General features: G+C 48.8%; 2 protein-coding genes across 5 annotated transcripts in view; one reads left to right on the forward strand and one right to left on the reverse strand.

Moving 5' to 3' along the window:
* The window catches only part of RAB37 (RAB37, member RAS oncogene family), a 76,276-nt gene that overhangs the window by 28,502 nt on the left and 20,449 nt on the right, over positions 1 to 27,325 (reverse strand). The gene's annotated exons all lie outside the window — the stretch shown is intronic.
* On the forward strand, positions 5,139 to 23,923 carry CD300LF (CD300 molecule like family member f). Of its 4 annotated transcripts, none has more exons than XM_008011853.3 (7): positions 5,139 to 5,571; positions 13,684 to 14,022; positions 15,353 to 15,461; positions 20,300 to 20,412; positions 22,516 to 22,538; positions 22,868 to 23,005; positions 23,466 to 23,923. In XM_008011853.3, exons 1-7 carry the CDS (start codon positions 5,529 to 5,531, stop codon positions 23,619 to 23,621), a joined length of 921 nt encoding a protein of 306 aa, XP_008010044.1. In that variant the 5' UTR covers positions 5,139 to 5,528; the 3' UTR covers positions 23,622 to 23,923. The 4 variants fall into 4 exon arrangements, with proteins under 4 accessions (XP_008010044.1, XP_008010045.1, XP_072861161.1 ...); XM_008011854.3 differs by having other exon boundaries at positions 15,398 to 15,461; XM_073005060.1 differs by lacking the exon at positions 22,516 to 22,538.

Here is a 27,325-nt window from a genome sequence, read left to right on the forward strand (position 1 = left end):
CAATTCTTCTGCCTCAGCCTCCCAAGTAGCTGGGATTACAGGCATGCACCACCATGCCCAGCTAAATTTTGTATTTATAGTAGAGATGGGGTTTTACCGTGTTGGCCAGGCTGGTCTCGAACTCCCGACCTCAAGGGATCTGCCTCCTACAGTGCTGAGATCACAGGTGTGAGCCACCGCACTGGCCCATACTTGTTATTTTCAATCACAAGCTGCAAATGACTCTCTAGGTCCAAGGCCTGCTATGATCTGACAGCATCAGAGGGAGCCACCTGTGAGGATGGGGGTTGGAGCAGGATAGGCAGGACAGGCCATCGTGAAGAGCTTCGAGGGACAGACGGAAGGGAGTGGAAGCCACCTGGCAGTCACCACTGTGCAGAGTGGAGGGTGAAGCAGCTGCCCTGGGTTGGGTCTAGGTTTTGCGGGTTTTTCTTTTCATTTTCTATCACCATAATAATGCTACCCAAAGCCCGGTGGCACACAACATTGTGGGTCAGCAGTTTAGTCTGGGTGGCCATTCTGGTCTCAGCTGGGCCCCCTTTTGCATCTGGGATCCGCTGGCCATGGGCTGGGCAGCTTGACTGTGTCCCATGTCTCTGGCTTCTCTCCAGCAGGCCAGCCTGGGTGGCAGAAGTGGAGGTATGAGAGAGAGAGGAAACGCAGGAGACCCTGCAGCTGGGGTTTGGACTGGCACATCATCACTTCTGCTGTATTTTATTGAGCAAACCAGGTCATCGGTCAGGCCCAGACTCAAGGGGATTGGGTAATAGACTCGTCTCTGTAGCAAGAAGAACTGTGAGGTCAGTTGGGCATAGTGGCTCAAGCCTGTAATCCTAGCACTTTGGGAGGCCGAGGTGGGCGGATCACCTGAGGTCAGGAGTTCGAGACTAGCCTGGCCAACATGGTGAAATCCCGTCTCTACTAAAAATACAAAATTAGCTGGGTGTGGTGGTGCATGCTTGTATTCCCAGCAACCCGGGAGGCTGAGGCAGGAGAATCGCTGGAACCCAGGAGGCGGAGGTTGCAGTGAACCGAGATCACACCACTGCACTCCACTGGGCTACAGAGCGAGACTCCGTTTCAAGAGGAAAAAAAAAAAAAGAACTCTGAGGTCAAGCGGTGTATATGCAAGGAGGCACCCTGCATCCAGCCACCATAGCCCAAAGCTTATGCAATCCTAGAGGTCCTTATGAAGAAAAAGGATGTCTAAATTAGAAGTACAAAATGGGTATAAGATCTTGAAAGGAGCCTGATGAAGTTGGGGATTCAGACGGTTAGCCTCCATTGGCTTCCTGGCAATCCCTACAAGCCCCTCTGAGTGGAGCTGAGAAGAGGAGCACAGCCCAGCCACAATCATTCCAGTGGCAGAGCCCCTCAGTCATGCCCCTCTGGCCCTGCGGTCTGAGCCACTTTCTGCTTGGGTTCCTATGAAGTCTGGCTAAATGCTGTTTCCTGTTGCTTTTCTTTCTCTTTCTTTTTTTTTTTTTTTTTGAGATGGAGTTTCGCTCTTGTTGCCCACGCTGGAGTGCAATGGCGTGATCTCAGTTCACTGTAATTTCTGCCTCCCAGGTTCAAGTGATTCTCCTGCCTCAGCCTCCCAAGTAACTGGGATTACAGGTACCCACCACTATGCCTGGCTAATTTTTGTATTTTTGGTAGAGACAGGGTTTCACCATGTTGGCCAGGTTGGTCTTGAACTCCTGACCTCAGGTGATCCACCAGCCTCAGCCTCCCAAAGTGCTGGGATTACAGGCGTGAGCCTCCAGTTACTTCCTCTACTGAGAGGCTTAGTTCTCTGGACTTTTTTAGTTCTACCTGGTTCAGACATTTGGTTTTTCTAATTCTCAAGTGGGCCTTGCAACAAACTTCTTGTGAACTTCTGTTGCAGAGTGGGAGAGACCCAGCGGAACTGACCCTTGCAACCCAGAAGCTCTTCCACCTGGACAGGGTGGGTTCCGAAAAGATTGTCTACAGTTTTCAAGTCCAAAGTGACCAAGAGAAGTTGCATCAGCACATTTCTGTCTTTGTAACTGGGAGAACCCAATGAAGGCATCAAGACGCACACACGTTCACACATGGACTGCAGCATGCAAATATACACATGCCCACACAACACACGTTCACACACACCCCAGTAGCACACACATGTGCAATGAACACATGTATACACACAACTCCCCCTCACAAACATGAGCATCCATAACACACGTGTGCATACATGCATGTACATACACAAGCATTCACGTACATACATGCACACACACACACATACATACCTAGGTGCTTTACAGGGAGAATCTCAGATGACCTGTCTAATCCCTTCTTTCACATATGGGGACAGGGAAGCCCAGGGAGATGACGGCTTGTGTATAGGTCAATGACCAAACCAGGATTACGGGCTCAAATGAGTTTTTGAGGACACAAGGCCTCCGAAAGAGCCGATTCTCCTGTATTCTCCATAGGCACTTGGTTAGAGGAACAGCTACTCAGAACCACTTGGCGAATTCTCTGCTTTTTCTTTTTGAAACAGAGTCTTGCTCAGTCACCCAGGCTGGAGGAGTGCAGTGCTGTGATCTCAGCTCACTGCAACCTCCGCCTCTCGGGTTCAAGCAATTCTCTTGCCTCAGCCTCCTCAGTAGCTGGAATTACAGGCATCCACCACTATGCCTGTCTAATTTTTCGTATTTTTTAGTAGAGATGGGGTTTTGACATGTTGGCCAGGCTGGTCCTGAACTCCTGACCTCAGGTGATCCTCCTGCCTCCCAAAGAGTTGGGATTGGGATTACAGGCGTCAGCCACTGTGCCTGGCCTGAATTCTCTGTTTTTGATTCAAAGGGGAATCCTCCTTGGGGAGGCCAGGTCTGGGAGAGGCCAGGATCAGAGGGTCTGGCCACAGGCAGTTCTAACAGACAGTGCTGTTCCCTCCTTGTTGCCCATGCCCAAGAGAGGAAAGCTTACCCCACAACCCTCGATACATCTGCTCCTTGTTTTTCAGGGCTTCCCCCATTCTGCTTAATTCCTGGTCTTTTTTCCTGGAAGCCAATGGCTTCCCTACTGCGGAGGGCTGATTGCTCTCTGTATATCTGCATGGTGCCCCAGGCAGAGGACCTATTGACATGCAGCAGGGACCAAAGTGCTGGCCGAGCCCTCACCCCGAATTCTTGACCTACTTTATAGTCTGCAGATATGTAAAGCGAGAGGCCATCTCTGGCCACGTCCTGGAAAAGTCATGGTTTATCAGCTGTTGTGGTTTTCTGTGCAAATAACCCTCCTGTACACCCACTCATTCCTGATTAGGGTGTGAGGGGGTTGCGTCCCTCTTTGAGACTCACTCCCTTGTCAAGATGTCACAGGGTGTATGTGACACACGGCAAAAGTGGCTTCAGGTGCAGAAGGTGAGAAAGGTCTAATCCTTTTTTTAATTTTTATTTATTTCTTTATTTTGAGACGGAGTTTCACTCTTGTTGCCCAGGCTGTAGTGCAGTGGCACGATCCCAGCTCATTGCAACTTCTACCTCCTGTGTTCAGTGATTCTCCTGCTTCAGCCTCCTGAGTAGCTGGGATTACAGGTACCCACCACCACGACCGGCTAATTTTTGTATTTTTAGTAGAGGCGGGGTTTCGCCATGTTGGCTGATCTCGAACTCCTAACCTCAGGTGATCCACCTGCCTCGGCCTCCTAAAGTGCTGAGATTACAAGTGTGAGCCACTGAGCCTGGCCCTTCCTAATCCTTTTATATCCCCAGTCCCCACCCTAGTGACCTGCTGGGATCTTGTTGGGAAAGGAGAGATGGCGGATGGGCATGATTGTCAGAAGGAGGAGAGTGAGGGACAGAACTGGTCCTTCCTTCCTTCCTTCCTTCCTTCCTTCCTTCCTTCCTTCCTTCCTTCCTTCCTTCCTTCAACAAATAGTTATAAGGTGGGGGGTAGAGCGAGTGGGTAATAGTCCTGAGCAATGAACTGGTTTCCTCAGGTAGAACCCCTGGTACAATGGACAGGTTTCTGGAAGATTCCAGCAGATGTAGGTATCCCTGGCCCAGGCTGGAGTACAGTGGACAGTGGCTCAATCATAGCTCACTGCAGCTTCGACCTCTTGGGCTCAAGTGATCCTCAGGCCTTAGCCTCCCAGACTGCTTGGACTACAGGCTTATGTTACTATGCAGAACTAATTATTATTATTATTACTGAGACAGAGTCTTGTTCTGTTGCCTAGGCTGGAGTGCAGTGGTGTGATCTTGGTTCACTGCAATCTCTGCCTCCTGGATTCTAGTGATTCTCCTGCCTCAGCTTCCCGAGTCACTGGGATTACGGGTGTGTCCCACCATGCCCAGCTAATTTTTGTATTTTTTAGTAGAGATAGGGTTTCACCATGTTAGCCAGGCTGGTCTCTAATTCCTGACTTGGAGTGATCTGCCTACCTTGGCCTCTCAAAGTGTTGGGATTACAGGCATGAGCCACCACACCTGGCCATTTGTGTGTGTGTATGTGTGTGTGTGTGTGTGTAGATGAAGCCTTGCCACGTTGGCCAGGCTGGTCTTGAACTCCCAGCCTCAAGTGATCTTCCAGTCTCAGCCTCCTAAAGTGCTGAGATTACAGGTGTGAGCCACCACACCTGGCCTTGTAGTCTAAGGTTGGACACCCAATCAGTCTCCTCATACCTGCCTTCCAACCTTTGGTCTGGAATCTCTCCTCTGGCTTTCTGACTTTGGCCCCAAGTGCCCCTCAATCCTCTTGAACTTCTGGCCTTCTGGGCTCCCAAGCATCTGGCTACACTTGAAGCTCCAGGTTTAGGACATTGTATCTATCAGCCGTGGCTCTCTGGTAGAGCCGCGTGCCCCTGCCCCCAGCCAACCCACCAGGTTTGGAGGATTAGATAAGGGCTGGCCAGACCCAGTGGTCTATGTCTGCAGGTTTCCACGTGACAGAGGAGCCACCAAATTCTCTTCTTAGAGAACCCATGGGGCTGTGGACAGAGAGGTATTTCTCAGAAGCTTATGATCGCTATGACACCTTGCATTGCCAACTGTCTCGAAATTTCAGTTTCCACCTCCTTCCTCTTTTTTTTTTTTTTTTTTTTTTGAGACAGAGTCTTGCTCTGTCGCCCAGGCTGGAGTGCAGTGGCATGATCTTGGCTCACTGCAACCTCCATCTCCCAGATTCAAGCGATTCTTCTGCCTCAGCCTCCCGAGTAGCTGGGACTACAGGTGTGTGCCACCACACCTGGCTAATTTTTGTAGTTTTAGTAGAGATGGGATTTCACTATGGTGACCAGGCTGATCTTGAATTCCTTACCTTGTGATCCGCCCGCCTTGGCCTCCCAAAGTGCTGGGATTACAGGCCTGAGCCGCCGTGCCCGACCAACCACCTCCTTCCTCTTTTAGTCTCATTTACCCATGGGAAGTGACTGAAGGAGGAAGTTCAAGGGCGAGAGTGAACGCCAGCAGAAGGCTGGGAGATGGAGCACAGTCTGTAGCTTGTTCCTGCTGCCAGGCTCCACTGAGGGGAAGGGGGACCCGTCTGAAGAGAAGATGCCCCTGCTGATGCTTTACCCCCTCCTTTTCTGGCTCTCAGGTGAGTGGGCCTGGGTCTGTCCTCTTGGGAGAAGCTTAGCCAGCAGGAGGAGGTGGCTGATAGAGGGAAGAAGGGACCCGACCAGAAGGTGTTCTTAATGGCATGAGCCTTGTGCGTCTCATCCACGTACCCACTCAGCCAGCGTTTCTGTTGCCAAGGCAGGAATACAGGGCATGTCCTTCATAATGAAGCCTGTGTAAGGCAGAATTCCTGACCCCCAGGGGCTGATTGTGTGAAATGGACAGACCGTAGGCCCTGCTGGCCAGGGAAAAGCAGAGGAGGAACACAGGCTGCTCAGGAGAGCAGGCAAGTACCTGATCCTGGACTGGGTGGTCGGTCACCTGCATGGCGGTGTTCTGAGCAAGGGCAGGCGTCAGGGAAGAGGTGAGGCTGGAGGGCTCTGAAAGGAGGGAAGAGGGAGTTTGTCGGGCAGAGAGGGAGTGGTGGTTCTAGGCATTTGGGGCAGAAGGAAATAGTAGAAGTTGCTGAGGGACGGGAAAGGTTGAGAGGAGATAAGCCAGGCAGGGAAGTAGAGGAGAGGAGGGACAGAGATGTGGGCAGAGCCAGAGGGTGGGAGACACCTGAAGTTGGTGCGTAGAATTTTGATTAAAAATGAAAGGAGGCCAGGCAAGGAGGCTCATACCTGTAATCCCAGCACTTTGGGAGGCTGATTGCTTGAGCTCAGGGATGCTAGACCTGCTTGGGTAACACGGCGAAACCCTGTCTCTACAAAAAGTACAAAAGTTAGTCGGGCATGGTGGCATATGCCTGTGGTCCCAGCTACTTGGGAGGCCGGAGGCTGGGGCATGAGGATCACTTGAACCCAGGAGTTGGAGGTTGCAGTGAGCTGTAATCACGCCACTGCCTTCCAGCCTGGGTGACAAAGCGAGACTCTGTCTCAAAAAAAAAAAAAAAAAAAGAAAGGAAGAAAACAAAAAAATAATTTCAAGAAGTGAGAAGTGATAAGTACTGTGAGGAAAACAGAACAAGATGATTTGTTACAGTGGGACCCAGGTGGGGGGATCTTTAAGTCAGGTAGGTTGAAACAACCCCCCTGAAGAGGGTCCCAGATGTCTGTCCGAGCCGAGACCTTGGAAAAAGAAGGAGGAGAAGGATCAGACACAGGATCGGGACCAGTTTTCCAGGCACAGGGAACAGCAGATACGAGGGCTCTTGTGTGGGAATGAGCTTGGCCTGGGCATGTCTGAGGAAGAGGGAGGTCAGCATGGCTTGGCCACATGCTTCGGAAGAGCCTGGTGGGGCAGACTGGAGAAAAGGTCTTGGGGAAGAAAGTGACTTGTCCAGGACAGCTAGACTGGTAAAGGCAGAGCAGGGAGTGGCTCATCGACACTTGACCCCAAGTCTCAGCATGTAAGTGGAGAAGGCAGACTTTGGGTGAGATGTTATGAAATGCATTGGCACAGTGACCAGGACAGGTGTGGCTGCTTTTTTTCTGACATCTGGAAATGGGAGAATTTGGTAGCGAGCAGATGTGAGAGTCGTGTTGGGGGCAGGAGTGGTTTGGGACCTGTCTGAAGTGGGCAGAAAAGCCAGCAGACTGAGCTGTGGGCGCCAACACGGAGCCCAGATACCGCTGTGAGCCTTCGTGCATCAGCTCTTGCCAGCCTCTCCCGCAGAACTTCCACCTACAATTAGCAAGTGCGCTTACCCTGCTTACCTCTTCTAAATAATTCATTGTTTTAAAACACCCAAGAAAAAAAAATACCCATCAGGAAGTTCGTTTTCTGTGAGAAAAGAAGGTTTGTTTTCGTTTTTGTTGTTTTTGTTTTTTTGAGTTGCGGTCTCAGTCTGTTGCCTATGCTGGAGTATGGTGGCATGATCATAGCTCACTGCAGCCTCAACTCCTGGGCTCAAGTGATCCTCCTGCCTCGGCCTCCTGAGTTGCTGGGATTAAAGGCATGGGCCACCGTGCCTGGCAAGGAAGAGATTTTTTTTTTTTTTTTTTTTTTTGAGACAGACTCTCACTCTGTCACCCAGGCTGGAGTGCAGTGGCGTGATCTCGGCTCACTGCAACCTCTGCCTCCTGGATTCAAGTGATTCTTCTGCCTCAGTCTCCCAGGTAGCTGAGATTACAGGTGTACCACCATGCCTGGCTAATTTTTTTTTTTTTTTTTGTATTTTTAGTAGAGATGGGGTTTTACCATGTTGATCAGGCTGGCCTCGAACTCATGACCTCAAGTGATCCACCCGCCTAGGCCTCCCAAAGTGTTGGGATTACAGACATGAGCCACTGCACCTGGCCTCATTGTGCTTTTTTCCTACAAGTCTTTATTGTTTCTGTTAAAGTTATTCCTAGGAATTTAATACACTTTTATTGCTAATGTAAATGAGAACTTTTCTACTTTCCAATTATTTCTTACTGGTTTACAGGAAAGCCATTGATTTTTACATGTTTATAGTTTATTTAGCCACTGCATTAAATTCAATTATGAATTAAAATACTTTTTCATTTAAAATTTAAAAATTTTCTCTAACTTTTCATTTCCCTTTTGATAATTATAAATGTTATGTTTTTCTTTATCTTCCTATATTGATTATAACTTTCAGGCAGGGCGTGGTGGCTTACGCCTGTAATCCCAGCACTTTGGGAGGCTGAGGCAGGTGGATCACAAGGTCAGGAGATCGAACCATCCTGGCTATGGTGAAACCCCGTCTCTACCAAAAGTACAAAAAATTAGCCGGGCGTAGTGGTAGGTGCCTGTAGCCCCAGCTACTCAGGAGGCTGAGGCAGGAGAATGGTGTGAACCCAGGAGGCGGAGCTTGCAGTGAGCTGAGATTGCACTACTGCACTCCAGCCTGGGCGACAGAGCGAGACTCCATCTCAAAAAAACAAACAAACAAAAAAGAACTTCTGGAATCATGTTATTATATATATTGGGAATTCGTGTTTTGTTTATGATTTCAATAGGAATGCCTGTAGTATTTCACTGTTAAGAATAATTTGGCTGGTGGTGCATGATGGTTCACGCCTGTAATCCCAGCACTTTGTGAGTCTGAGGCAGGCAGAACGGTTGAGTCCAGGAGTTTGAAACCAGCCTGGACAACAAAGTGAGACCTTGTCTCTCCAAAAAAAAAAATAAATAACCTGGTATGGTGGTACATGCCTGTGGTCCTGTCGTCCCAGCTACAGAAGAGGTTATAGCAAGAGGATCACTTGAGCCCAGGAGGTTGAGGCTGCAGTGACCCATGTTCGTACCACTGTACTCCAGCCTGGGTGATGGGTGACAAAGCAAGACTCCATCTCAAAAAAAAAAAAAAAAAAAAAGAATAATTTGGCTCTTGGCTTATGGTGACCTAAAAGTCTTTTTAATTGTGGAAAATCAAATGTACAAAAAAGTGCATAAAACATCAATATCCATGTTAACAAATTATGATAAAGTACATATGAATGTCTCGCACTAAGTGTGGTGCTTGCTGAGGTTTTTGATAGACAATTTTTATCAGATAAAGGCAGTTCTCTCAGTTTGCTAAGAGTTTTTTAAAAATCCTGAATGAGTGTCGATTCCTATCAGGTACTTCTCTCTGCATCTACTAAGATGATCACACGATTTTTCTCCTTGACTCTGTTAATACGGCATATTATCCTTATTGATTTTTTTCTTTTTTCTTTTTTTTTTTTTATTTGAGACGGAGTCTTGCTCTGTCTCCAGGCTGGAGTGCAGTGGTGTGATCTTGGTTCACTGCAACCTCTACCTCCTGGGTTCAAGCGATTCTCTTGCCTCAGCCTCCCGAGTAGCTAGGACTACAGGGGCATGACACTACGCCCAGCTAATTTTATGTACTTTTAGTAGAGACGGGGTTTCACCACATTAGCCAGGATGGTCTCGATCTCTTGGCCTCGTGATCTGCCCTCCTCAGACTCCCAAAGTGCTGGGATTGCAGGTGTGAGCCACTGTGCCCAGCCTCCGTATTGATTTTCTTTTTTCTTTTCTTTTTTTTTTTTTTTGAGATGGAGTCTCTCTCTGTTGCCCAGGCTGGAGTGCAGTGGCACGATCTCAGCTCACTGCAAGCTCTGCCTCCTGGGTTCACGCCATTCTCCTGCCTCAGCCTCCCGAGTAGCTGGGACTACAGGCACCTGCCACCACGCCTAGCTAATTTTTTTTGTATTTTTAGTAGAGACGGCGTTTCACCGTGTTAGCCAGGATGGTCTTGATCTCCTGACCTATGATCTGCCCACCTCGGCTTCCCGAAGTGCTGGGATTACAGGCATGAGCCACCGCGCTTGCCTCCTTATTGATTTTCTAATGTTAAAAACCATTTTGGGTGTTTGGCATAAACCCAACTTGGTGATAATGTTTTATCCTGTTTATGTATCACCAGATTCCGTATGCTGTTTTTTTTGTTTCAGGCTTTTGCATTTATGTTAATGAGTGATATTTACCTACGATACTTTCTTGCTCTGCCCTTGTCAGGTTTTGGCATCAAGATTATGTTAGTCTCTTGAAATGGATTTAGGATTTCATCTTCTTTTTCTGTGCTCTGCAAAATTATCTATAAAATAGACATCACTTCTTCCTTACGTGTTTGGTAAATATTTCCATTGAAGCTGTATAGGTCTGGAGTTTTATTTTGGCAGAAGTTTTAAACAAGGGATTTGATTTATTTAAATATAATAGCTGTGGAATTATTCAGGTTTTCTATTTCTTTTGTGCTGATTTTAGCATATTGTATTTTTTTTCTTTCTTTCTCTTTTCTTTTTTTTGAGATGGAGTCTTGTTCTGTTGCTCAGGCTGGAGTGCAGTGGTGCGATCTTGACTCACTGCAACCTCCACCTCCTGGGTTCAAGCAATTCTCCTGCCTCAGCCTCCCAAGTATCTGGGGCTACAGGTGTGTGCCACCACGCCAGGCTAATTTTTGTATTTTTAGTAGAGACAGAGTTTCACCATGTTGGCCAGGCTGGTCTTGAACTCCTGACTTCAGTTGATCCACCTGCCTCGGCCTCTCACAGTGCCTGGCTTGTATAATTTTTTTCTAGGAATTTGTTTATTCCATCTAAAATTGTAAAGTTATTGGCATAACATTGTTTAACTATCCTTTTATTATTATATCCTTTTATCTTATTCATGGTTTATTAACTTTTTAATATGTGCAGGATATACAGTCACATACCCCTTTTAATTCTTTTTTTGTTTTTCTTTTTCTGAGATGGAGTGTCGCTCTGTTGCCCAGGCTGGAGTGCAGTGGCACGATCTTGGCTCACTGCAACCTCTGCCTCCCAGGTTCAGGTGATTCTCAGGTGATTCTCCCGCCTCAGCCTCCCGAGTAGCTGGGATTACAGGTGGACGCCACCACGCCTGGTTAATTTTTGTATTTTTAGTAGAGACAGCATTTCACCATGTTGCCTAGGCTGGTCTCAAACTCCTGACTTCAGATGATCCACCCACCTTGGCCTCCCAAAGTGCTGGAATTACAGGTGTGAGTACTGTGCCTGACCCTCTTTTGGTTTTAATTTGCATTTTTCTGGTGATTAGAGATGAGTATTTAAAAATAGATCTGTTGCCCATTTATAGCTCTTCTTTTGAGAAATATCTTGTCAGATTCCTCGCCCAGTTTTTAATTAGATTATTTGTTTTCTTGTTATTGATTTGTTTGAGTTCCTTATGTATTTTGGATATTAGCTCTTCATCAGATGTATGTTTTGCAAATCTTTTCTCTCAGTCTGTAGGCTGTTACTTCATTCTCTTGATTGTTTCCTTTGCTGTGCAGAAGCTCTTTGGTTTTGTGAATCCCATTTGTCTAGTTTTGCTTTTGTTGCCCGTTCTTTTGGCGTCCTCTCCAAGACATCATTGCCCAGACCAGTGTTGTGGAGCTTTTCCCTTAGGTCTTCTGAGAGCTTTAAGTTTCAGGTCTTACATTTACGTCTTCTCTATTGTGAGTTGGTTTTTGTATATGTTGTGAGATAAAGGTCTGGCTTCATTCTTCTGCACGTGGATCTCCAGTTTTCCCAGCACCATTTATTGAAGAGACTGTCCTTTCCCCATTGTGTGTTCTTGTCACAGAGCCCACTTCTTTCCCCAGGACCCAGGCTGGAGTGGAAGGAGGGCTGTGCCTTCACATGGATCCCCTGCTCTCCAGTCCAGGCTGCCGTGGTCCTCACCCCTTCCCAGGGTCTCTCTGACACTGAGGCCCTATGTCTGCGCCATTTGTTGTTGTGCTTGAAGTGCTGGGTTTTTGTTTAGTTTAGTTTTGTTTAGTTTTATTTATTTATTATTTTTTTGAGACAGAGTTTTGCTCTTGTTGCCCAGGCTGGAGTGCAATGGCGCCATCTTGGCTCACTACAACCTCCACCTCCTGGGTTCAAGCAATTCTCTTGCCTCAGCCTCCCGAGTAGCTGGGATTACAGGCATGCACCACCCACGCTTGGCTAATTTTTGTATGTTTAGTAGAGACGGCGTTTCTCCATGTTGGTCAGGCTGGTCTCGAACTCCCAACCTCAGGTAATCTGCCTGCTTTCCAAAGTGCAGGGATTACAGGTGTGAGCCACCCAGCTGGGTCTTTTTTTTTTTTTTTTTTTAAAGTAAAGAAATATTTCCCTGTATCTGGAATCTTTCAAAGGTGAGAATATGAGAGAAAGAACAAAAAGAACATATATATATATATATATATATATATATATATTTTTTTTTTTTTTTTTTTTTTTCTTTAAAAAATTTTTAAATTTTAGGTTCAGGGGGTATCTGTGCAGGTTTGGATTTATTGCATGATGCTGAGGTTTAAGCCTCAATCAAACCTGTCACCCAGATAGTGAACACAGTACCCAATCGATAGTTTTTTCCAGTGCTTGCTCCCTTCCCTCCTCTGTTTTGTTCTTGCCTGCTTCCCTCCTCTGTCTGTTGTTCCCATCTTTATGTCCATGTGTAACCAATGTTTTGCTCCCACTTCTAAGTGAGGACATGTGGTATTTGGTTTTCTGTTTCTGCGTTAATTCACTTAGGATAATGGCCTCCAGCCGCATCCATGTTGCTGCAAAGGACATGATTTTGAAGGAAAACATATATTTTAAGAAAATGCAGGCCAGGTATTGTGGCTCCTGCCTGTAATCCCAGCACTTTGTGAGGCTGAGGTGGGTGGATCGCTTGAGCCCAGGAGTTCGAGACCAGCCTAGACAACATGGCAAAATCCTGTTTCTACTAAAACTACAAAAATTAGCCAGGCGTGGAGCCATGTGTCTGTAGTCCCAGCTACTCGGGAGGCTGAAGTGGGAGGATCAATTAAGCCTGGGAGGTGAAGGCTTCAGTGAGCCATAATTGAGCCATGACTGTGCCACTACACTCCAGCCTGGGCGATACAGTGAGAGCCTGTCTCAAAAAAAAAAAAAAAAAAAAAAAAAAAAGAAAGCAAACACTGCTTTACTGTCTATAATACTTGCCTTTCTACAAGGTGATAGTAATCAGGAGAGTGTAGGATTGACAGAAAGGTAGGCAAATAGATCAATGGAACAGAATGGGAAATCCATACATTTGCAATTTGACAAAGGGGTCAAAGCAATTCATTGAAGAAAGTGGGATCTGTGTTGTATGGCTCCCATAGCACATGGAGACCAGTTGCCATTGCTGTTCTGGTCAACTTCAAAGGCATTCATCCAGGTTGGTTTATTCCAAAACCACTAGAAATCATTAGGACCACCGGGACAGCCTCTCCACAGCCATTTGATGTGGCTGCCTCAGCTCGACCTCATGAGGGTCATCAGTGCTAAGAGTCAAGGTAAGACCCTGTGGAAATGGGTCTTTTGGTATTTCCCCTCCACCAGACCGGTCTAACACAAAGATGGCTGCAAAAGGATATTCCTTGAAATATACAGATTACCTTGGCCATAGGGTGGAGAGAGGGTGAACTGCAGGAAGCTATTATTGCTTAGTGCCAATATTTTTATTTTTTTTGGGATCTGTTGTTGTGCTATTCAGTGATTTTCCTGGTGACTTTGACCCAGTGGAAAACTGAAGGACAAAAGTTTTGTCTGTGGAAGGTGTATTTCTTCCTTGACTGTTATTTAACCTGTGAAACTTTGGATTTGGGAACTATTCCCTAAACAGAAAGCTGTGGCCCTGCCCTTGGGGTGGAGGTGACAGCACATGAATTTGTGTTTTCCAGGCTACTCCATTGCCACTGACATCAGCGGTCCAATGACAGTGAATGGCCCGGAGCGGGGCTCGTTGATGGTGCAGTGTATTTACAACTCAGGCTGGGAGACCTACTTGAAGTGGTGGTGTCGTGGAGCTATTTGGCATGACTGCAAGATCCTTGTTAAAACCACAAGATCGGAGCAGGAGGTGAAGAGGGACCGGGTGTCCATCAAGGACAATCAGAAAAACCACACATTCACTGTGACCATGGAGGATCTCATGCAAACTGATGCTGACACTTACTGGTGTGGAATTGAGAGAACTGGAACTGACCTTGGGGTCAAAGTTCAAGTGATCATTGACCCAGGTAAGAGGGAGTGTATATCTGTGTGTGTCTCTCAGGGCCTGCTCTGTCCTGGTCTCTGAGGTCCTACTCAAGTGACTTAATTGTCACTGAGTGATCTATCACTTGAGTCCTGATTCTCATAGAACCCTAACTGACCACCTGGGATTGGGGGAGCAGGGCCTCTTTTCAATGCCCCCATGGCTCCCAGGGCTCCCTCCACGATGGGAATTAAGACTTTCTAGGCACAATTTTTTACCTCTGCCCAGCTCAGTGCCTGAGGACAAGGTGATGGTCCCAGTTTCAGCCCATGGGCCAAAGGGATGCCTTCCCATGGTACCCAGTGACCCCAATCCTTGCCACTGCTTTTTGGAGACCCCTGGTGCCCAGGTGTGTCCTGCTTTTGGTGGAGTTCTGGGCTGGGGCTTCACAGATACTGTTGCCACCTCCCATTCCACATTTAACTTGGGGGAAAAAGAGGCTCAGCATAGTTGGGGTGCTGGCGTCTAATTCCCAAGTCCAGAAAGGTCTTCACAGTCAAACAGCTGCATTTCTGGTCCCTGACATCTCACCATGAGCCATTTGTGCATGTAGACTTAATGATGTTCTCTTCCTATTTCCTTCTAGAATGCAGACACTCCCGGGAGGGTCGGCTCAGGGTTCCCAGTGCCTTGGTTTGCATGCGTTTACTTGTTGGGCTTATTCTGCTGTCCCTCAGAAGATGAGCAGCACCTGCTCGAGGGCCCTTGTGGCATGGAGGGAGCACCACAGTCCTCAGGGCCCCATGCTGCACCTGGAGCCTCTGGGGCATGTTTTAGTTTGCAAAGTGCTGAACGTGCATTGTCTCAATGAGTCCTAACAATACCCCTCAGAAGGGGGCATCGCCATCACTGAAGCTTTGTAACTTGCCCAAAGTCAAAGTTCTTCCTGAATATTATGATTTCTTTCAGGGCTAGTCCTGATCTTTGATGTCACAAACTTAGGGTCACTGTGCAAGTTCCCACTCTGCTCCTGTTGTTGATGGATAAACAGGGCTGGGGTGGAGATTGGCCAAGGCGCTGTCCTAAGCAGCAGGGTTGCTCAAGTTCAGCTGATCTTCAGCTGCCCTTAGGCTCTTCCCAACCCCCTCTAACCCTCCCAGGGCCTGCTCAGCATCCTCCCTGGACCCTGCCCAGCCCCAGGAGCCTCTGGAGTCTCCTAGAAGCCAGGGAGACATGAGCAGTCCAGGCTGCAGCCCCTTCCCATAGTAGCAGTCCAGACCCCCGCCCAGGCTCAGAGCCGCATGCAGGGCTGTGGGTGGGCTCATGGGCAGGGTCTTCTGTGATCTGGTCTATACACCAAGCATCAACTACAGCGTCAACTGCTGCCCCCACCACGTCTACCTCCACTACATTCACAGCACCAGTCACCCCGGAAGAAACCAGCAACTCCCCAACTCTGACTGGCCACCACTTGGACAAGAGGTAAACCAACTCTGGTTCCCCTGTGGACTACTTGGCCCAAACTCCTCCAATGGAGAACTCTTCGAAGTCCCAGTTTCCAGCCTGAGTTTGTCTGGGACCTGCATGCTCCTTGGTGAGGATGAGGAAGCTGGGAGCCCTTCCCACTTGCTGTCAGGCCACATGGTGTCCTTTCAGTCTCCACACATCCTTCATTCTGCAGCTCAGTGCTGTTTGTAGGTTCATTCATTCATTCACCCCACTTTTACTGTGTTATAATAACTTCGACCTGGCTGCACCGTGCTGAGCTCAGGGGACCCAGACATGGACTGTCCCCGTGGAGCGCAGAGCTTAGTGTGGGGGACGGATGAGTTGGCAGTCAGTGAGGACGGTGTGGCTCATGTGAGTGGGCCATGGGGTCATGGAGCTGCAGGGATGGCTCTTGGGTCCAACTTCTGGGAGGACAAGGAAAGCAGGGCTTGGGGAAGTCCTGTTTCCCTTAATTTTCCTCTGATAACTGTTATGGCAAGAACGGTGATGCTGATAGTTTCTCACATCTCTGGAGCACCTGGCAGTTCACAAAAGGCTTTCTTGTGCATTATTTTGTTTTCTTTGACCTTTCCTACCCACCTCATGTGGAAGAAGGGGCAGATATAAATGTTCCCATTCTACAGAAGAAGGAACTGAGCCTCAGTCCTTTCCTCAGTGAAGGGTGGCACTGGCACTTGGATGGAAGTCTCTGGGCTCTACACCATAGCTCGGGTCACGCCTCTTAGTGCCCTGGCCAACCACTTGCAGTCAGCTGGGCTTTCTAGAAGTGGAACGTCCCCTTTCATTTCCTCCTTTCACTTTCCCTCGCCCTCTTGACTTTGTTTTTAGGCCCACCAAGTGTCAAGGTCTCCTATTGCTGGGACCTTGCCACAAAATCCCTGTGGGAGGTCCCTGCTATTCTGACCACCCGAGACCCTTCTACTCCCCCTCTCCCATTGCCTTCTGTTTTTTTCTTTTTTTATTTTAATTAAACTTTTTAAGGTTTTCTTTTTCTTTTTTCTTTTTAGACAGAGTCTTGCTTTGTAGCTCAGATGAGTGCATGGTGCCATCTTGGCTCACTGCAACCTCTGCCTCTCATATTCAAGCGATTCTCATGCCTCAGTCTCCTGAGTAGCTGGGAGACTACAGTCGCCTGCCACCTCGTCCACCTAATTGGTTTTTTTTAAGACTGATTTTCACTCTGTTGCCGAGGCTGGAATGCAGTAGTATGATCTCAGCTCACTGCAACCTCTGCCTCCCGGGTTCATGTGATTCTCGTGCCTCAGCTTCCCGAGTAGCTGGGACTACAGGTGTGAGCCACCATGCCCAGCCAATTTTTAGTAGCGATAGGGTTTTGCTATGTTGGCCAAGCTGGTCTCTAACTCCTGTCCTCAAGTGATATGCCCACCTCAGCCTCCCAAAGTGCTGAGATTACAAGCATGAGCCACCTCGCTTTGTCCCTATTTTTCTTTTTCCTAAGCAAATCAATACAGGATGCTCTCTGATTTGAAAGTTTATTTTCTACCAAACTGCTTCGAATAAGTAATAGATAAGGTTTTAAAAAAAATTATTTTATGAATTGAAGTCATATGTAAGTACCCAATGAGGGCCTTTGATTAGCATGACATGGTTTGTTCACTCATTTATTGAACACATAACTCTTGAGCACTCACTCTAGCCTGTCACTGTTTAAGGGAATTAAAAACGGTACAAGAATGGACCAAATAATCAAAATGCCTGCCCTCGAGGTACTTACAATCTAGAGCTAATTAGTGTAACCACATAGGGTTGACACAATTAATTGATTGATGAGTTTCTTCTTCAAATTTCTTTTTTTTGTTTTTTTTGAGACGGAGTCTCCCTCTGTCGCCCAGGCTGGAGTGCAGTGGCCGGATCTCAGCTCACTGCAAGCTCCACCTTCCGGGTTCACGCCATTCTCCTGCCTCAGCCTCCCGAGTAGCTGGGACTACAGGCGCCCGTCACCTCGCCCGGCTAGTTTTTTTGTATTTTTTAGTAGAGACGGGGTTTCACCGTGTTCGCCAGGATAGTCTCGATCTCCTGACCTCGTGATCTGCCCGTCTCGGCCTCCCAAAGTGCTGGGATTACAGGCTTAAGCCACCGTGCCCGGCCTCTTCTTCAAATTTCTACACATCCAGTGATGAAGGAGACAGTCCTTGTATTAGTTTGCTTGGGTTGCCCCTAACAAAATACCACAGAATGGGGGCTTAAATCACAAACATTTATTTTCTCACAATTCTGGAGGCTAAAAGTCTGAGATCAAGGTGTCCACGAGGTTGGTTTCTTCTGAGCCCTCTCAGCTTGTAGATGGCTGTCTTCTTCCGATGTCTTCACGTGGTCGTCCCTCTGCGTGTATCTGTGTCCTGATCTCTTCTAATGACACCAGTCATAATGGATTAGGGCCCACCTCAGTGACCTCATTTAACCTCAATCACCTCTTTAAAGATCCTGTTTTCAAATACAATCACATTCTGAGATACTAGAGGGTGGGACTTCAACATATGGATTGGGGTTGGGGGTGGTGGTGTACAATCCAGCCCAGCCCACAACAGTTTTTTTTTGTCGTTGTTTGTTTGTTTTGAGATGGAGTCTCACTTTGTCACCCATGCTGGAGTGCAGTGTCAGGATCTCGGCTCACTGCACCCTCTGCCTCCTGGGTTCAAGCGATTCTCCTGCCTCAGCCTCCCAAGCAGCTGGGAGTAGCTGGGATTATAGATGCGCACCACCATGCCCGGCTAATATTTTGTATTTTTAGTAGAGACGGGGTTTTGCCATGTTGGCCAGGCTGGTCTCGAACTCCCAGCCTCATGTGATCTGCCCGCCTCGGCCTCCCAAATTGCTGGAAATACAGGTGTGAGCCACTGCGTGTGGTCGAGAGAGTGATTCTTGAGCAAAGACTGGAAGAGGTGAGAGAATGAGCCAAGCAGAGCTCTGGAGGGAGCATGTTCCTGGAGAAAAATGCAACTGGAATAAGGTCCTTAAGGTGGGTGTGTGCCTGGAGTATTTGAGGAGCAGCAGGAAGTGAGGCTGGAGTGAAGCAGACAGGGGTGAGACGTAGGCAGGAGTGGAGGCCATTGTCAGCCCTGGCCATTTTCATGGGCTGAAATGGGGCTGTTATGGGATTTAATAATTTAATTTAATTTAATTTAATTTATTTGTTTATTTGTTTTTTGAGACACGGTCTTGCTCTGTCGACCAGCCTGGAGTGCAGTGGCGTGATCTCAGCTCACTGCAACCTCCGCCTCCTGGGTTCAAGCAATTCTCCCACCTCAGCCTCCCAAGTAGCTGGGACTACAGACGCATGCCACCCCACCCGGATAATTTTTGTATTTTTTGGTAGAGATGGAGTTTCACCATGTTGGTCAGGCTGGTCTCGAACTCCTGACCTCAAGTGATCTGCCTACTTCAGCCTTCTAAGGTGCTGGGATTACAGGTATGAGCCACCGTGCCTGGCCTGTTGCAGAATTTTGAGCAAGGGAAGGGCGTGTGCTGACATTGGGTTCACAGGCCTCCCCCCCCCGAGATGCTGTGGCGATGATCCACTACAGTAGGGCCTGTCAGTGTCCTGTGGCTGCCGTTACGAGTGGCTCAAAGCAAAATAAATACGTTCTCTCACAGCTAAGGAGGCAGGAATTGGAAATCAAGGTGTCGCCAGGGTCATTTCCACCCTGGGGCTCAAAGGGAGCGTCTGTCTCATGCCTCTGTTCCAGCTGCTGGTGGGCGCCTGCGATCCTCCGGGCTTGTGGTGGCATCACTCTGATCCCTGTCTCTGTCGTCTCATGGTCTTCTTCCTGTGTGTTTATGTGTCCAAATTTCCCTCTTGTAAGGACACCAGTCGCTGGCTCAGGGCCCATGCTAATCAAGTATGACCTCATCTTAACTTGATTACATCCACAAATAGGTCACATTCACGGGTCTGAGTGGATGTGAATTTGGAGGGGAAGAGGACGCTATTCAACCCAGTAGAGAGGGCAGGTGTAGAAGCAGGAGGTGTTTCAGGAGTCTGCTGCCCTACACTTTCTGTTAGGCTTCTAGACACATTAAAACCACTCATGGAACCCGTTTCTCTTTTTAAAAACTATCTTTTGTTAAGGCCGGACGCTCACGGCTGTAATTCCAGCACTTTGGGAGGCTGAGGCGGGTGGATCACTTGAGGTCAGGAGTTCGAGACCAGCCTGGTCTACATGGTGAAATCCTGTCTCTACTAACAATACAAAAATTAGCCAGGCATGGTGGTGGGCACCTGTAATCCCAGCTTCTTGGGAGGCTGAGGCAGGAGAATCTCTTGAACCTGGGAGGTGGAAGTTGCAGTGAGCTGAGATCGTGCCACTGCACTTCAGCCTGGGTGACAGAGTGAGACTCTGTCTCAAAAACAAACAAAAAACAAAAACAACTATCTTTTGCTAAAATTCTTAAATTTTTAAACTTTTGTTTTAGCTTTAGGGGTACATGTACAGGTTTGTTATATAGGTAAACTGCATGACACTGGGATTTTGTGTACAGATTATTTTGTCACCCAGGTAATAGGTATAGTATCCAACAGGTAGTTTGTAGTTTTTTGATTCTCTCCTTCCTCTCATCTTCCATCTTCAAGTAGGCCCTGGTGTCTCTTGTTCCGTTCCCTTCTTTGTGTCTGTGTGTACTCATTGTAAACCCATCTTTGAGGGTCCCCAGGAGTGAGGGTTCCTGGGCTGCAAACCACAGGCCTGCAGCTCATCAGGTGTGTGGCCCTCCCCTGCTGCTGGGTGGGAGGGATTGGGCTGAGAGGCAGACAGTGAGCCTGGGGTGCAGGGGACACTTGCCATTGTTTCTAGGCACAACCTCCTGAAGCTCAGCGTCCTCCTGCCCCTCATCTTCACCATATTGCTGCTGCTTTTGGTGGCCGCCTCGCTCTTGGCTTGGAGGATAATGAAGTGCCAGCAGAAAGGTGAGAGGACCTGGGTGAGGCTGGGCTGAGACTGGGCCAGGTGGCTGGGGGTGTGCTCTGGGAGCTATCTGGTCCAAGCGAATTACCCGCACAATCTGGAAAGGGTGCTATCCCAAAGGCCCTCAGCAGCTGGCAGTGCGAGGCGACCGGGGGGCACTCTGGAGCTTGTAGGGGAGCCCCAGGAGGTTTTGGCATTTGCCGCCTGCCCTGCACCTCTGTCCTTCCCCTTCTCTTCTCTCTGATCCACCTCCCTCTCTCTTTCCTGGATTGGCTCTTGGTGGCAGAAGTGTCGATGGTCTTAGGTGGGTGGTCCAGTCTGGAGTGTCTAGACTAGATGCTAGAGTCGGGTCTGTGTGGTTGTCAAGGAGGTACTGAGCTGACATGGAATGGGGAGGGAGAAACAGACACAAACACACCAGTGCATGCACACACACATGCCCGATCACAGGCACGCACACTGCATGGATCCCACAGTGCATGTGCACTCCTCACATTACACGCATGCGCACACACACAGAGCCCTCCAAGTCTGATCAGGAAATTGGAATGGCCTTTCCTCCTGTCCCTCCCCTGCCCACTGGACTTTCCCAGTGTGAACTTGCCCTGTGTGAACTTGCCCTTTAGGGAGGAACCTCTTGGCGCAGGAGCCTGCACTCACAGATCATGAGGCCTGGCCTCAACTAAACCCTTTTGTGTCTGGCTTCACTTCCACATTCTCACACAATTGTACCTCTTTCCCTTCTAGAACAGCTGGGTCTTGGCTCTCATGGGGTTCTCTCCAACACTTCTCCCTCCCCACAGCCTGGGAAATCTTTGGCCTGGGAAGAGGGGAGCCTGACTCTCTGTTAGTTAGTTTGTTTTCTGTGACACTTTTTAAAAATTAGAGCCTGACTCTTATTCATCACTTTTTCTCCCATGACCTAAGGTCTAAGTGCTTTCTGTGTTCTTCAGCATCTAGACTTTTGAAACCAGGGGAAAACCCCCTACTTCTTTGTTGTCCCTAGAGCAGGGATGTGGGGGCGGTGGCCCGGGAGGGGAGAAAGAAGATAGTGACCAGCAACCACCTGAAAATCGATCCCAGTGGAAAAACAATCCAATCCAATTGCTGGATGCAGTGGCTCATGCCTATAATCCCAGAACTTAGGGAGGCCGAGGCGGGTGGATCACTTGAGATCAGGAGTTAGAGACCAGCCTGGCCAACGTGGTGAAACTCCTTCTGTACTAAAAATACAAAAAATTGGCCAGATGTGGTGGCATGTGCCTGTAGTTCCAGCTACTCGTGAGGCTCAGGCAGGAGAATCGCTTGAACCCAGAAGGTGGAGGTTGCAGTGAGCCAACATCGTGCCATTGCACTCCAGCATGGGTGACAAGAGAGAAACTCCATCTCAAAACCAAACCAAACCAAACCAAACCAAACAAAATCCGTCCCTATTGTGCCGACCCAGCTCGTACAGTCTACTTGGGGTTGGGGGGCAGCTTGGTGCAAGCCTGTCTCTGCAGACAACTTTTACTGATGGAACACCACCTGCCCAGCACAGCCAAGCACCCAGGTTGTAAGGAAGGGACAGGCCCGGCCATCCTGCAGCTCACAGCCCACCTGAGGACTAACTAGAATTCAGTGGGATAAAGATGATGAGACAGACATAAAGCACATGCCCACTTGGGGGCCCGGGAGGGGGATTAGACAGGCTGGGTAGCTGCGGAAGGCAGGCATGGCTTTGAATTGACCCCTGAAGGATGAATCGGGTAGAGAGACACGGTGGAATTCCAGGCCAAGTCGGGATTCTGCAGAAGCAAACTCACTCCCTGGGGACCGATGACTGGCAGGGCCACCTGATCAGCTGAGTGCACAGTTCTATGATGTGGGGAGCAGGGGGCTGGGATGTCCTTCTTTTTCAGGTGGAGAAGGGAAAGGTCAGAGAGGTGACGTGACCAATGTCACAGAGTGTGTCACCTGAAGAGTCAGAATTAGAACCAGGTCCCTGTCTTTGAGCCTGGACCTAATTCACCTCTTTTCTTCCATATTTCTCTTGGCTAGACCTGGGGGTTCTTGTGAGTCTGGGGAATGGGCTTTCTAATTGTTCATTGTTGTTTGTCTTTTAGCGGTTGGGATGTCCCCAGAGCAGGTAAGATACTCCCCAAGGTTGGACCAGAGAGACCAGGCAGCTTCTTTCCCCTTCCTCATTTTCCATCTCCCAGAAGGTCCAAAATATCAGATAAGTCCTGTGCCAAAGTATCCCGTCCTCATGGCCCCCTGCAGGGTCTGGGGGCTGAGGGCCTGGAAGCAGTCAGGGGGACGAGGGCTGAGGGGTACGGGAGCCTGAGAAGTGGGGACACAGAAGGAACTGGGAGAGGGGCACCCAGGGAAGTAGAGAGGCTCTTGTCCCACCACGGAAAAGGAACCTGTGTCCACAGACAGATCTTGTGACTCCCCAGCCTGTGTTCCCTGTCCCAGGTACTACAGCCCCTGGAGGGCGACCTCTGCTATGCAGACCTAACCGTGCAGCTGACCAGAACCTCCCCACAAAAGGCTACCACGAAGCTCTCCTTCTCTGCCCAGGCTGACCAGGTGGAAGTGGAATATGTCGCCATGGTGCGTCCTCCGTGGGGGCTGCTGTGAGGCTGGGGCAGGGGGGCACAGGCCTGCTATTGTGCCCCATTGGAGGGTGGGCTTTCTCCCGCTCACGTGGGCATAGAGGAGGTGGGTGTGGGGCAAAGTCAGTCACTGCAGGACTCGCCTAGAAGCTCCCCCAGGCAAGTCTTGGCCCCAGGGACCCAGGGACTGGCTAAACATGGTCCCCATGCTGGGCAGCAGAGTCCCAGACAGGCCGAATGACTTGGGATTCCACAGGAAATGTGCTGCCCTGGTGCAGCGTTAGGGGACAATCTGTTCTGTTGTGGTTGAAGCTCAGGGTGCTTGGCAGAGTCGGGGGGAAGCTGGAGGGCTTGAGAGGGATCAGAAGCCCTGAAAGGTCCACCCCAACTAGCCTCCTCTGCCCCGTGACTGTCACTTCCTGCTGTCCTCTCTGACCTGGCGCCCGCCTTTGCTGCAGGCTCCCTTCCCAAAGGAGGACATTTCCTATGCATCTCTGACCTTGGCTGCTGAGGATCAGGAGCCAACCTACTGCAACATGGGCCCCCTCAGTAGCCACATCCCCAGTGGAGGCCCTGAGGATCCCACGGAATACAGCATCATTAGGAGGCCTTAGCCTGCACTCCAGGCTCCTTCTTGGATCCCAGGCTGTGAGCACACTCCTGCCTCATCGACCATCTGTGCCCTGCTCCCCTTATCAGGACCAACCCCGGGGACTGGTGCCTCTGCCTGATCAGCCAGCATTGCCCCCAGCTCTGGCTTGGGCTTGGGGCCAAGTCTCAGGGGGCTTCTAGGAGTTGGGGTTCTCTAAACATCCCCTCCTCTCCTACATAACTGAGGAGGGGACTAGGGATATTCTCTGGGGCTTTCATGGAAATGATAAAGATGATAATGATTAAAAATGTGATCATTATTTTATCATTATTATCATAAAGTATCATTATCATAATGCAATGAACCTTTATTTATTGCCTACCACGTGTCATGGGCTGAATAATGGCCCCCAAAGATATCTGTGTCCTAATCCTTAGAACCTGTGACTGTTACCTTCTGTGGCAGAAAGGGACTGTGCAAATGTATGTAAGTTAAAGACTTTGAGATAGGAAGGTTATTCTTGCTGATTTGGGTGGGCCCAAAATATCACCACAAGGGTCCGCATAAGAAGGAGGCCAGAAGGTCAAAGAGGAAGAGACAATGTGATGATGGAAGTGGATATGGATGTGATGTGAGCAGGGGCTACGAATGCTGCAGCCTTCAGAAAAGGCAAGGAACGGATTCCCCTGCCTGGAGCCTCCAAAAGAAACCAGCCCTGCCCATGCCTTGACTTGAGCCCAGTGAAACCAATCTTGAGCTTCTGGCCTCCAGAATTGCAGGAGAATAAATTTGTGTTGTTTTTAATAAGCCATGAAATTGGTGCTAATTTGTTACAGCAGCAACAGGAAACTCATACGGCACATGGCAGGTGCCCTTCCCTAGATGCTTCCCATGTAGTAACTAATTTAATCCTCACGACAACCATGAGGCACTTCTATTATTGTCCCCTTTTTACAGACGAGGAACCCTAGGGATGGAGAGGTTCAGTGACTTGAACCAAGTTTAATGGCAAATAAGCAGGTGAGTTGGAATTTGAGCACATTTGACACCAGAGCCTGGAGTCTGCACTGTTTGTATAAGAAGGATAGTGTATATGTGCACTTGTGTGTATGTGTGTGTGTGTGTGTGTGTATGTACATGGGATCATGAGCATTTACAGATGCTGGACTTACTATCTTCTTTTTTTTTTTTTTTTTGAGATGGAGTCTCATTCTGTCCCCCAGGCTGGAGTGCAGTGGTGAGATCTCAGCTCACTGCAACCTTCACTTCCTAGGTTCAAGCAATTCTCCTGCTTCAGTCTCTCAGGTAGCTGAAACTACAGGCACCTGCCATTATGCCTGGCTAATTTTCGTGTTTTTAGTAGAGATGAGGTTTCACCATGTTGGCCAGGCTGGTCTCGAACTCCTGGCCTCAAGTGATCTGCCTATCTCGACCTCCCAAAGTGCTGGGATTACAGGTGTGAGCCACCACACCTGGCTGGACTTACTATCTTTATTCTAGCAACCTGACAGTCTTCCTTCCAGAAAGTACCCTGAACCCCACTATGTCTCATCATTTCTGTGGTTACCAGCCTAGCCCAAGCAACCATTCCCTGCCTGGTCTTCCTCTTTCACTCTCTGCAGTGGAGTCCATTCTCCTCCCAGCAACCAGAGTGATCTTTTCCAAACACAGATGTGATTACTCCCTGCTTATAGCCTTCTGATGGTTTCTCTCCCAGCCTGCAAGTTCTCAGGGGATCCATGGGCTGCTGGCTGCCCCTTCACCCCCATCTCCATCCACCCTGCCTCTCACAGGCTCTGCTCCATGCACACCAGCTTTTATTCTGTCCTTCTAACAAGATAAGGCTTGCTCCCTTCTTAGGGCCTTGGCACTTGCTATTCCTCCTTTCCAGAATGCTCTTCCCGCAGATTGGCGAATAGTTAGCTCCTTTTTATCATCACATCTCAGCTTAAATGTTACCTCTTAGAAGAGGCCTTCCTTGGCCACTTAAGGGGCAGTGGTCCCTGCAGCCCACCTCCAGTTTCTGTCTGTCTTGTTGCTCTGCTTTATTTCCTTGGGTGAAGTGACTTACTTAGTGGGGTCTATGTTTATCATTTTCCCCATCTCCACTAGGCAGTGTGCTGCCTTAAGTGGGGACTTTGTCTCATTCACTCCCGTATCTCCCGTGCCTAGTTACTGTCTGGCACATGGTGGGTTCTCAAATGTTTGTTGATTGACTCAATGAATAAGCAGTGCATTTGGAGCAGAAGGCAAGCTCTCAGAGCAAAGGCAGCGGTGTTCACCATTCTGGGAGGGAAGTCCTGGGCCAAACAGCCTAAGGAATTTCAGGATTGACTGCCCAGAAGTGGGAAGCGGAAAGACTCCTTTTTCCCCTCCTGAGAACTGGGGAGACATAAGGGACTATGATGTTCCCTGGCTGGAGGACAGAGGTCTATCACTTCACCTCGGTTGATTTTGTTGGACGGGTGGATTGTAGGGAGGGGTTGGGGATAAAGTGTCAGGGAAAGGCATCATGGCTTGGGAAGAGATGACGAGCTGTGCCTGAGCGCCACAGGCTGGTGACCCAGTGGGTAGGAGGCTGTGGGCATGTTTAGCAGTCCATATCAATGTGTCCTGGGGTTTGCCTGACTTCTCATAGCTATGGACACCTCATAGCTATGGACACATCTGGCATTGGTGACCTTGGTGGAGAGATCCTGCTCCCATGACCTCAAAAATGATTCCCTGGAATCTCCAGGGCTTTTCTGTCCTGGGGGACTTCACAGAGCCCAAGCAAGCTTAACTATTCTTGAGCTAGTCATCTAAGCTGGTCAGGTCAGAGTGAGACTGTTTTTGACATAGACTGTTTTAAATTTACAGAGCAAGAAGCGCCCACAGAGAGATCTTAAAATGGAAAAGCTCAAAACAGAGCCGAATTAGAGTAAGTCAAGGTATAAGAATAAAAGTAATAATATAAGACCTTGGGCCAGAGCATCACTGTGCCATTTCAACGATTGTGCATAAAGTGGATTTATTTCAGAGTTTATTTCAAGCAGCCAGCACTACCCAGAATGTATAAGTACATGCTTATGTTGGATAGAAAGGAATTCATCTTTTCTGGTAATATACAATCATAGATCCCAGCAAAGATTATTGCCATGAAACTTCTGACATTAAGCTAGACACACAGGGAAGACTAGAATTTAGCTCAATTTGGCTTGGTTGGAGGAATTGGGCTGCTTCTACCTTCATCTGGATGGTGGACATGGGCTGGGAGGAAGGTTGTGACCTGGCTGAGCTGAAGAGTTTTGAAACAGCATGGGAAGACTGATCCATTCTGATCCATTTTAGTTGCCTTAGTCAAACTTTGGAAAAAGGTGTCTACAGGTTGGGCATGGTGGCTCACATCTATAATCCCAGTGCTTTGGGAGGCCAAGGCAGGTGATTGATTGAGCCCAGGAGTTCGAGAGCAGCCTGGGCAACATAGGGAGACATACAATAATTAATTAATTAGCTGGGTGTGGTGGTGCATGCCTGTAGTCCCAGCTACTCGAGAGGCTGAGGTGGGAGGATTGCTTGAGGATTTCTATCTCTACAAAAAAACAAAACAAAACAAAAATTAGCCAGGCGCCTGTGGTACCAGTTACTTGGGAGGCTGAGGCAGGTGGATCAGTTGAGCCCAGGAGTTCTAGGCGACAGTGAGCTGTGATCATGCCACTGTACTTCAGCTTGGGTGACAGAACAAGA

The sequence above is a fragment of the Chlorocebus sabaeus genome, chromosome 16 (assembly GCF_047675955.1).
Source record: "Chlorocebus sabaeus isolate Y175 chromosome 16, mChlSab1.0.hap1, whole genome shotgun sequence".
NCBI classification, from domain to species: domain Eukaryota; kingdom Metazoa; phylum Chordata; class Mammalia; order Primates; family Cercopithecidae; genus Chlorocebus; species Chlorocebus sabaeus.